The 11,200-nt window shown below is 43.7% G+C and overlaps 4 protein-coding genes across 4 annotated transcripts; 2 read left to right on the plus strand and 2 right to left on the minus strand.

The window, feature by feature from the left end:
* Nucleotides 1–846: 846 nt before the first annotated feature.
* On the minus strand, nucleotides 847–4,902 carry LACBIDRAFT_332394 (uncharacterized protein; the record flags this gene model as incomplete). The annotated part of the gene is made up of 19 exons (XM_001886893.1): nucleotides 847–979; nucleotides 1,009–1,137; nucleotides 1,320–1,364; nucleotides 1,629–1,692; nucleotides 1,919–2,151; nucleotides 2,413–2,489; nucleotides 2,614–2,626; nucleotides 2,724–2,758; nucleotides 2,883–2,906; nucleotides 2,930–2,936; nucleotides 2,957–3,132; nucleotides 3,187–3,345; nucleotides 3,529–3,549; nucleotides 3,844–3,918; nucleotides 3,966–4,099; nucleotides 4,156–4,330; nucleotides 4,438–4,476; nucleotides 4,531–4,736; nucleotides 4,791–4,902. The coding sequence occupies 19 exons, from the start codon at nucleotides 4,900–4,902 to the stop codon at nucleotides 847–849; spliced, it is 1,857 nt and encodes a 618-aa protein (XP_001886928.1).
* Nucleotides 4,903–5,868: 966 nt separating this feature from the next.
* Nucleotides 5,869–6,195, minus strand: LACBIDRAFT_309558 (uncharacterized protein; the record flags this gene model as incomplete). Its single annotated transcript, XM_001886894.1, has 2 exons — nucleotides 5,869–6,002; nucleotides 6,063–6,195. The coding sequence occupies 2 exons, from the start codon at nucleotides 6,193–6,195 to the stop codon at nucleotides 5,869–5,871; spliced, it is 267 nt and encodes an 88-aa protein (XP_001886929.1).
* A 1,072-nt stretch (nucleotides 6,196–7,267) lies between these two features.
* LACBIDRAFT_309559 (uncharacterized protein) lies at nucleotides 7,268–8,245 on the plus strand (the record flags this gene model as incomplete). Its single annotated transcript, XM_001886817.1, has 1 exon — nucleotides 7,268–8,245. One exon carries the CDS (start codon nucleotides 7,268–7,270, stop codon nucleotides 8,243–8,245), a length of 978 nt encoding a protein of 325 aa, XP_001886852.1.
* Nucleotides 8,246–8,967: 722 nt separating this feature from the next.
* Nucleotides 8,968–10,383, plus strand: LACBIDRAFT_332395 (uncharacterized protein; the record flags this gene model as incomplete). Its single annotated transcript, XM_001886818.1, has 3 exons — nucleotides 8,968–9,150; nucleotides 9,271–9,973; nucleotides 10,076–10,383. The coding sequence occupies 3 exons, from the start codon at nucleotides 8,968–8,970 to the stop codon at nucleotides 10,381–10,383; spliced, it is 1,194 nt and encodes a 397-aa protein (XP_001886853.1).
* Between the last annotated feature and the right edge of the window lie 817 nt (nucleotides 10,384–11,200).

The raw sequence follows: 11,200 nt of genomic DNA on the forward strand, positions 1-11,200 counted from the left end.
ATATAGAGGCTTCTGTAGGTAACCATGTGAATATAGAGGCGACGATAGGCACCTGTAGGTGTGATATCACGTAGGCTATTTGGGTCAGAGGTTACGAGAGGAGAGTAGGTCATAATATATTAAGCATGTAAAACTATTTGTATCTAATACAAAGTAGTTATGGGTTCAACTGCCTAGGCCAAATCCTCCTTGTCCGTAGTGTTTAAAGGTTCAGTTCAGTCCGGTTTTTTGCCCTGAAAACGCGCAACCGTGGACCGCAACCGGTCCAGGACCAACCCAGATATTGAGGGAACCGAACCGAACCACCTAGGACCGGTCTTTTGCGGTCCATGATACCAGTTCAGACCGATCCAGACCGGTTTTTTTGCATATAATTTATTATACCAATATAAACCATTTGTATCTCAACCATTATTACTCTGAAAAATAAACGGGTTATATAAAATAGTAAAGCATATAAATACCCGTCATTCTACCAATTTTCAAGAGATTTAATGAAGATTTGACATAGCTATGACTGAAACCGAATTACATCTTGTAGAGACTCGGGTAAAATATGGATTTGGTTATATCTTTCTCAGTTCTTAACCGTTTTTGATGAAACAAAAACCCAATAAAAGGCAATAAATGTGGTTACAAGGCTATGTAACGCACGTGACCGTTTAACCAGTTGCAACCAATTAAAACCGGTCTTTGAATGGTTTTAAAAGATTTTCGAAATGAGGCAACCGGCAACCGGACCAACCCCAAATTGGGGCAACTGCAACTGAAAAAAAGACCGGACCATGGTCCGGTTCAGTTCGGTCCACCGGTTTTTTGTGGTCCTATGGACTGAACCTTTAAACACTACTCATCCGAGAACATGACATCCTTCCATTCCTCCCTAGCAGCGGCAAAGTCCTCAGCTCTGAGTTGGATAGGGCGCACTGCGGTGGTGTCAACAACTTTGGCGTGCTTGCTGTTTGGGGCTTCTTGAATACTGACAAAAGACAGAAAGAGGGAGCTTACCATGCAACTCCGAGAAGATGTTGACGAAGACAGGGCATTACCCTGTCTTCCTTTGTGTTCTTGTGGAAATCCTTGAGGGTCTTCACAAGGCCATAAGCGGCATTAGTGTTTGGAAGTCCGGTCTCGTGACTGGAAAAAGACCGTAACCAGACCGGATCAAGACCGCAAAAGACCGGACCTGCGGTTACGGTCTTTTATTTTTGAAATGTAAAGACCGCAAAAAAACCGGTTAACGTGAACCGGTCTTGACCGGTTTGGACCGGTCTTTTGTAGCCCCTCAAATACCCTTTAAAACGCACCCAAGAACGTACGATTTGGTAAAAAAACGAGAGAGATATGAATTAAAATGTAAATTACTTTTGGGAATAATAGATGTACCAGACTTATTTTATAGAAGCACCAATTCCTAACGGAATTTAACGTTCTTGGGCTCGTTTTGAAGCTATTAAAGATGTTAATAAATTTACCGATTTATAATTTTAAAATATTGGCCTAAAGACCGGTCATAAACCGATTAAAACCGATGCAGACCGAAACTGGTCTATAGACCGCAAAAAACCGCGGTCTGCGGTCTTTTTGCGGTCCGGTCTGGTCTTTTGACTTCTGGGGAAAAGACAGACCGGTTACGGTTACGGTTAACGCCACTGGGCATCAAAAAACCGGACCGAACCAGACTTTCAAACACTAAGCGGCGTCAACAATTGGATGTGCGATGGACTTGACAGCCCCATGGGTGTTAGAGGTATGTGCTGTGATCTAGAAAGTTGGTAAACAAATGAAAGTTTGTCTTAAATTGACGTACCAATGTTGAGGTGTCTTTGTCAAACTCCATCTGAATAAGACAAGTGGGTGACAGCTGAGTATAGGTGAGTGGTTGAGAGGGTGGTGGTGATGAAAGGCAGTTGCTCACCATTCAAATTTGTAGGCCAGGTCATGGGCGCGAGTTGAGAAAGAAAGCTGTGAGTTTCCAGCACTGTTCTGAAAGTGAAAAACTCGGACCACGCGGACGGGCAGAAAATGCGGACGGATTCAATTCTGAGCTCGACCTTGATTGGGGAGGAAAACAAAAATATCGACTCAATAACAGAAACTTGCGGGGTGGAGTTGGCATCAGGATCACCACAACAGACCAGGAGGCCACAGCTGAGTAGAGGTGAGCAGTTGAGAGGTTGATGGTGATGAAAGGTAGTTTCTTACCGTTCGGATTAGTAGGCCAGGTCTCGGGCACAAGTTGAGAGGAAAAAGCCGTTAACACAAAGAGAGTTCGAGTGGGAGAGGAGTGACGAAAGCACGCAGACAATGTGGTGTGAAGGAAGAACGGTGGGAAGAAAGGGCGGTAGAATTCAACATGATCACATGCCGTCAGAGTTCGAATGGACTTCTCAATATTTTTTCGTCACCCACAATAAAGTAACAACCAATGCATCTGCCCACCCTCGACCAGCGCCGGTGCGTACTTGATTTCTTAATGACACTATCACCTGCTACATCAAATAATGCACATGCTATCCTCAACTGCGAACATTGACAACGGCTTCTTCCATCGCCTCCACACACCCTTGAGAAACCTTACACAACAGCAAGCTCTGCCCGGCCCTCACTTACCCTCATCATCACTCTAGATATGCCGTAACAAAAAAGTATTCTACTACCTACAACAAACCGAAATGATATGGGAGAAGACAAGCAAGGCAACAATTGTCAATAACACGTACATGAAGATCAAACATTCAAAACTATTGTATGAACACTGCTGGAAGGGTACAGATTTGTGAGAAACCCATAAAATTTTGATAGCTTGTCGTATCTTACTTTGAATACCTACGCATACCTACAAAGATTGCTGCCACCACTCGCCACCTACAGAGACCTACAGAGGCTATGCTACCTCCATAGAACTGCATGATCTACAGAAATATACCAGTTTCCTGATGCAACAATAACATACCTGGCCATTTTCAACATATGCTTGAGGAGGCAGGGAACGATGTTGGACTCCTTTGTCTTGTTGTCAAACACGATGAGTTGCTTGAGGTTTGTGGTGAATTTGGGCTTGTATGCTGCCGTGGTGAAGGGGACATCAATGTGTTCACCAGTTTGCCACTCATCAAGGCAATTCTCCACCTGCCAAAAAGGGATGAGGAGGTGCCACAATTGAAGGGATTAATGTGAATGTACCACCGTGATTGCAAGTGCCTTGGTCACCTTTGACAACATACCACCTTCAGAGAACTCAGGGTGAATAACACCATTGTCTCTCTTGTTTTTGAACCAGTTTTTGTTGATGATTGTTTGAAAAGCGGGGTGGCGGTAGATACCTTTGTGTTCCTTCAAGTCCTACAGACGAAAGGATGGTAAAAGAGAAAAAACAAAAAGAAATTGACAAACCTTGTACAAGAAGTTATTTCAAGTTTGGAGATCTTTGATAAGGTTCCTGATCTTGCGCTTGGGAGCATTGGGGTTGATCCCATAAGCTGCCTCAACAAGCGGTCGAGCAGTGGTCTTGAGATAGCCACGCACTTGGGATGCACGTGCTGTCATCTGTGGAATGTTAAGATAGATAGAAAGGATTGGCGGTGAACCATGTGCACCAATTTGAGTATATCCTCGTCAAACTCAAGACGGACTCCACGTGCTGTACATGCCTCAACCCAAGCTGCAGTGGCGGCATCACGCTCCTCAAGACGGTCAGGATATGGTTGGACACCCCCCGATTTGAGTGCGGTAGATGGAGATGGACTCTTCAAGGAGGGATTTGCTCAGTTCGTCGAAATCGGAAGCACGAACACACCCTCATGTTCCGCTTGTTTCCATTTTGGGTCGCTTGATAATAACAGTGGTTGACGGCGCAGGGGTGACTGGACAATCCTTTCGAATGTGGGGGTTGGTGGCTGGTGTTACAGCCTTAGTCTCCAGGAAGTTAGTAGTGAAGTGATAGATTGCACAGAATTACATACTGGTTTCACCAAGATGGCCTCAGTCATAGACCTTGGAAATGCTTCAAGATCAGGGTGTACTTGAGGGTACCTATATTCAGTCGGTTGTGGGTAGGTAACACCTGATAATTTTGTCCCAAACTCATCGTCACTATCTGGGGAATGAACAAAAGTTAGACAATCATATGATCAGATAGGGAGAGACGTTCACCTTCAGCATCCATGTGTCTCCTTTCTTTTGTATAGTAGGTACCGTCACCTTGGCCATAGAGGGAAACACTGTTGGGGCTATAGGGACCGGCTGCTGGGATGATAGATGGTGAAGCCTGAGGAGGTTGACCACTGACCTGTCGAACAAGGTTCTTCGATGGTCCCCCTGTTGGTACCTATGTAATGTGTAGGAGAGCGGGCATATGTTACATACTTTGAAGGAGGGGCTGACATTTTCTTTATTGATTGGAACACGATGGGTCAGCAGGTGACCATCACGCACAGATGTTTTGATGATCGGCTGAAGAGTGACTGATGTGAACTAGATTGAATAATTTAGTACAAGAAAAAGATAACACTGCAGAAAGAAATTGACCCCTTGACTGTGCACAGCAGGCTGGTTTTCGTCATCCTCGGACTCTGGTTCCAAGCCATCAGCATTGGCAGCTGCTGAAGGAGGTGCTGGAGCCTGTATCAGGATTGCCTGATAGCCCATGCTTGCTTCCTGTGCTTGATGAACACGGAGGGCTTGAGTGTATGCCTTGTCTTTGGCTGATGCCTGCTTGAGAGCCTTGTCGGTATCTGAACAAATGTTGAACCCAATGATTAATAATATATACAAGAAGTTTTACTTACCCAGCTGTTGTTGCTTCAATGATAGAGTGCGAGCATGTCCAGAAGAAGTTGATTCAACCACAACAGGGGCTGAAGCAGTTTTCAGAGTGGACGTGCATAGATGAGGAGGCATATTGAGTAAAAAAACTGAGATGAAAGAGAGTAGAAGGGGAAAGAGCATGCTAATTTTTAGAAGATGAGGCAGGACAACATGGTAGTTCAAGTTTAAATAGGAGCAGGAGGTGGCAGTGTAGACTTTTCAACGTCAACAAAGACGCGATTTCAGCAACACGTCAGTAACAAGATTGGTAGCAATGTGTAACAGGGCAGAGGGTAATGGGGGCAGAGAGTCAATGTGTGAGACACCTAAGGATCAGCGTCAGCTCCAATTTTAATCCATCCGTCAAGAGCGCATACTGCAAACATGCCTCCCCACCAAACCTGCTTGAGAAAGATGACAAGGGTCCATGAGGATCCGCCTGAGCCAATTATCACTTTCTGTGGATTTTGTCAAAAGGGCCCCTTTCCAAGTCTCGCAGGGCTAAAAAGGCACATTAACAATACACCAAACTGTCATCACGCATAGTGTTTAAAGGTTCAGTCCATAGGACTGCAAAAAACCGGTGGACCGAACTGAACCGGACCATGGTCCAGTCTTTTTTTCGGTTGCAGTTGCCCCAATTTGGGGTTGATCCGGTTGCCGGTTGCCTCATTTCGAAAATCTTTTAAAACCATTCAAAGACCGGTTTTAATCGGTTGCAACTGGTTAAACGGTCATGTGCGTTACATAGCCTTGTAACCACATTTATTGCCTTTTATTGGGTTTTTGTTTCATCAAAAACGGTTAAGAATTGAGAAAGATATAACCAAATCCATATTTTACCCGAGTCTCTAGGAGATGTAATTCGGTTTCAGTCATAGCTATGTCAAATCTTCATTAAATCTCTTGAAAATTGGTAGAATGACGGGTATTTATATGCTTTACTATTTTATATAACCCGTTTATTTTTCAGAGTAATAATGGTTGAGATACAAATGGTTTATATTGGTATAATAAATTATATGCAAAAAAACCGGTCTGGATCGGTCTGAACCGGTATCATGGACTGCAAAAGACCGGTCCTAGGTGGTTCGGTTCGGTTCCCTCAATATCTGGGTTGGTCCTGGACCGGTTGCGGTCCACGGTTGCGCGTTTTCGGGGCAAAAAACCGGACTGAACTGAACCTTTAAACACTAATCACGCACGTCAAGCTGAGTGTGGCCAGTATGCTGTGAGCATTTGGGATGACATACCTGCACCACTAGCTGGAGAACAAGTCCCAGAATCTTCTGGGACAAATAATGAAGGCGCTCCCACCCCAGCTGAACATCCTGTTGAAGACGAGCCGGAAGTTGTTTTCCAGCTGGACCAAGACCTCGACAACATGGGTGACTTTGTTCTCGAACCACCAGAACCTCATGTTCCCGATGCACTGCCAAGAAGGTCAGAACGAGCGACAGTTGAGGAAGTTCCAGATGAAGATAACCCACTCCACGATGATGTCCGCTACATTGAAGACTAGTGTTTAAAGGTTCAGTTCAGTCCGGTTTTTTGCCCCGAAAACGCGCAACCGTGGACCGCAACCGGTCCAGGACCAACCCAGATATTGAGGGAACCGAACCGAACCACCTAGGACCGGTCTTTTGCAGTCCATGATACCGGTTCAGACCGATCCAGACCGGTTTTTTTGCATATCATTTATTATACCAATATAAACCATTTGTATCTCAACCATTATTACTCTGAAAAATAAACGGGTTATATAAAATAGTAAAGCATATAAATACCCATCATTCTCCCAATTTTCAAGAGATTTAATGAAGATTTGACATAGCTATGACTGAAACCGAATTACATCTCCTAGAGACTCAGGTAAAATATGGATTTGGTTATATCTTTCTCAGTTCTTAACCGTTTTTGATGAAACAAAAACCCAATAAAAGGCAATAAACGTGGTTACAAGGCTATGTAATGCACATGACCGTTTAACCGGTTGCAACCGATTAAAACTGGTCTTTGAACGGTTTTAAAAGATTTTCGAAATGAGGCAACCGGCAACTGGACCAACCCGAAATTGGGGCAACTGCAACCGAAAAAAAGACCGGACCATGGTCCGGTTCAGTTCAGTCCACCGGTTTTTTGCGGTCCTATGGACTGAACCTTTAAACACTAGAGATCATTACTGCACCAGGAAACTGCATCAATGATGATGAGAAGCCAATGCCTGCTGAGAAACTCGAGCTTTGGCATCGAAATCCTGTTGAAGTCGTGAAGGACTTAATGGGCAATGAGAGTCTCTGAGAGGCTCTACACTATGCACCCAAATGAGTTTTCAAAGATAAGGAGGGGACTAACCAGGTGTTTGATGAGATGTGGACAGCCGAGTGGTGGTGGGAAATTCAGGTATTTGAGTCCATCACAACGAGCTGTCATTCAAGTGTTGAACATTTTCCAGAAAATGTTACCTGTTGGATCGACAGTTGCAGCGCTCATTATATCAACTGATAAAATGCACCTGACCAATTTTCGAGGGGACAAGAAGGCATGGCCGGTCTATCTTAGCATTGGGAATATTGATAAGGAAAAGCGGCGCAAGCCTACTGCACATGCGACTGTTCTGATTGGGTACCTACCCATCGCCAAATTGGATAATTATACAGAGGCCACCTGCACTCAGGAGGGTTATCGGTTGTTTCATTACTGCATGAAGAAGATTTTGGCACCGCTTATTGATGCTGGGAATAATGGAGTATATGTTACCTACGCGGATGGTTTTGTCTGCCATGTCTACCCACTTCTGGCTGTGTATGTTGCCGATTTCCCTGAACAGTGCCTGGTGGCAGCTTGTAAAGAGAGCTACTGCCCGAGATGTCGGGTGTTACCTGGAGAAAGGGGGATGTTTGTGGAATCATTGTTATGCAATGAAGAAAGGACAAAGGTCAGACTTTCTCACAAGAAGTCTGGTCGGCGGGTTCCTGAATTTAATGATGAAGGGATTCATCCAGTCTGGGAACCATTCTGGGCAGATCTCCCTCATACCAATATCTTCTCCTGCTTTATGCCAGACCTACTCCATCAGCTTCACAAAGGGATGTTCCATGACCACCTCGTGAAATGGTGCACTGAGATAGCAGGGGAAGCTGAACTGGATGCACTAGTGCCTACCACTTTTATGATAAAACCTGGGCATTTGCCTGCACAGTCTTTTCAATCCCCCCAAGTGAAATATGAAATGAAATGCCTAGGCTATTTCATTCTTGCTTTGCATCTATTTCATTCCTACCCACCACATTTTTCATTTCTCCTTGGCAATGAAATGCATTTCATTCTTTTGCCTGTGCTTTTTCATAACTTTTTCATTCTTTGCCAACTTTATTTCTTTTCTTTTCATTCTTTGCCAGTATCATTTCATTCTTTTGCCTGTGCTTTTTCATAATTTTTTTCATTCTTTGTCAGTCTTATTTCATTCATTTGCCTGTGCTTTTTCATAACTTATGTATTTGTTTGGTTATGATGGGATCAAAATATAAGACATGTGATCTTTTAGTTGCCTCAATTTACATGTTTATTGCTCAATTAAGTTAGATTATGGCCTCAAATACAAACAAATGTAAAGATCACAAGCCAGGGGTTGATTAGGTCAAACTATGGCTAATAATTTGAGAATACATATGTTTATTATTTACAAACAAATAATGTGTCTAGTTATGAAAAGGCTTAGAGAAGCAATGAAATGAGTTTCATTTTTTTTAAGTGCAACCCTAACCTTAAACATGGCAAACAATGAAATAATAAGTTATGAAAACGTGCAGGCAATGGAATGAAATAGGACTGGCAAAGAATGAAAAAAAAATTATGAAAAAGTGCAGGCAAAAGAATGAAATGATACTGGCAAAGAATGAAAAGAAAAGAAATAAAGTTGGCAAAGAATGAAAAAGTTATGAAAAAGCACAGGCAAAAGAATGAAATGCATTTCATTGCCAAGGAGAAATGAAAAATGTGGTGGGTAGGAATGAAATAGCTGCAAAGCAAGAATGAAATAGCCTAGGCATTTCATTTCATATTTCACTTGGGGGGATTGAAAAGACTGTGCAGGCAAATGCCCAGGTTTTATCATAAAAGTGGTAGGTACCACTCCTGGATGACTGATATCAAAGCATGCCAGGGTACCCAGGGCTTCGACACTTCAAGAATGGGATATTGAATGTTTCGCAATGGACCGGCACCAAGCACAAGGAGATGCAGCACGTGTTCATGGGCCTTCTTGTTGGCGCCGTTCAGCCACAGGTTTTACGAACTGCAAGGGCCGTGATTGATTTCATCTACTATGCTCAGTTACAGGTACACACCTCGGAAACCTTGAACATGCTCCAAGATGCATTGAAGACTTTTTATGACAACAAAGAAATTTTAATACAAGAAGGTGTTTGAGAGCATTTCAACATACCAAAACTTCATCAGATGATGCACTACTTTGCCTCCATCAAGTCGCGTGGATCTGCCAACAGATACAATACAGAGTGGTCAAAAAGGCTTCACATTGACTTTGCAAAGGAGGGTTATCGGGCAAGTAATAAGCATGACTTCATACAACAGATGGCGACATGGTTGGATAGGCAGGAAGCAACAGCATGTTTTGGACAGTATCTCGATTGGCTGTTGCGATGCGAAAGCCAGGAAGAGCTGGACAGTGAGGACCTCGACAATGATGATGTGGATGAAAGTGGTCATGAGAAAGTTGGCCATGGCAGTGCCAGCCACACTGATGTAGTTGATGACGAAGTCTCATCCCACTCTGGTTTACCTGCCACCCATCTCCTTGCAGTCAACCCTGGCTTTCATTGGGTGAAGCTCAAGGACATCGTCACCCAATTCCACACCACAGACTTCCTTACTTTGGTCACTAGATTTATCCGATGCACACATCCACCTCCTGAACAGCCAACCCTTCCAAATGCAACTGATGTGTTCGACATCTACAAATGGCTTTCAATTCATTTAAAGGACCTTGCTGCTGTTGGACACATTGGCACCTTGCAACGCATCCGTGCAATGCCACTTACTCTGGGGCGGAAACACGACTCACCTGAAAACTTCGACACCGTTCTTGTCAGGAGTGAAAGTGAGAAGGGAAACCAGGCCACCAAGGGCACATGCTTAGAAGGTACATCAATCACCTATTACATGCTAAGACTTTATCTTATTCATACCTATCTACCTACAGGACTTCGGGTAGCACAGATGTGAGTAATTTTTACTCTCCCAGATCACTTGCATTGTGACCACTCCCTTCCACAATACCTCGTCTATATTGAATGGTTCAACCTGCTGCGATCCCCCGATCCCGACTCAGGCCTCTGCTTTGTTACTCGCTCTTCCCACCACAATCAGCCCATTTCCGAGGTTGTGCCCCTTTGTAATGTTGTCTTAGGCTGCCATCTCATTCCAAAATTCAGCACCAAGTTCTCTCCTGCCAAGTGGAATCACCTCAAAATCCTCAACAATTGGAAAACCTTTTCTCTCAACAAATATATTGATCTAGCTACGTTTTACGAGCACCAAGTCTTTCGCTAACCAAGGATGTCATTTGACTTTGACCATTCCATGTTGATGACATCATTGAGACTTTTGGTACTATACCCGACTTCAGATTGACCTCTCTGTGATGATGTATATTATTGTAGCCTATATATCTTTCCATGCTCTAAATCCAACTAAATGTACCTACCATACCCTACTGAGGTTAGCGGTGACCTACAACGACCTATGAGAGCTACATAGTCTACGTAAATAAGGCCAATCTATCACGTCAGACTGTTTTCCTGATGATTGTTCCCTAAAGTCAGGCCTACTACTTGAGCCTCTGCGAAGGACTTTTATGGCAACCATGGTAGGCACAGCATCAACCTCCAATTTTCCCTTCCAGAGGTCCTAGTTCTCCCCAATACCAATGGAGTGTTCACCATCCCTCTTGATAAACTCAGTCAAATCCTTGAAAAGCGAGATTAAGTCTCAACATAGACCAGGAAATCATCCACTGCTTACATCCTCAGAATTCATTCCTTGTTGCAATTCAACTGAACAATCAGCCATTGACTGGGCTGCAATGGGGGGGCCATTCATGGCTCCTTCTTATAAACAAGAAAGGGGCTAGTCTCCCCTTGATATGTGTCACACTTATGTTCGACAACAGTTATAAATTAGAAGTAGGGACTGTCATGGATACACCCGGGTATTAACCGTACCCGATCCACGGATTTTCCCATCCACAGATCAGATAAGGTGCATTACAGATATATCAGTGGGTAAAACAGCCTGAGTGGCTGAGGACATAGCTTCAGTTATATAAATGAGTGTATCTTGTTCATTTCTTGTCTGTTCTTTACAAAAA

Source organism: Laccaria bicolor, genomic scaffold, assembly GCF_000143565.1.
Source record: "Laccaria bicolor S238N-H82 LACBIscaffold_40 genomic scaffold, whole genome shotgun sequence".
Lineage (NCBI taxonomy): Eukaryota > Fungi > Basidiomycota > Agaricomycetes > Agaricales > Hydnangiaceae > Laccaria > Laccaria bicolor.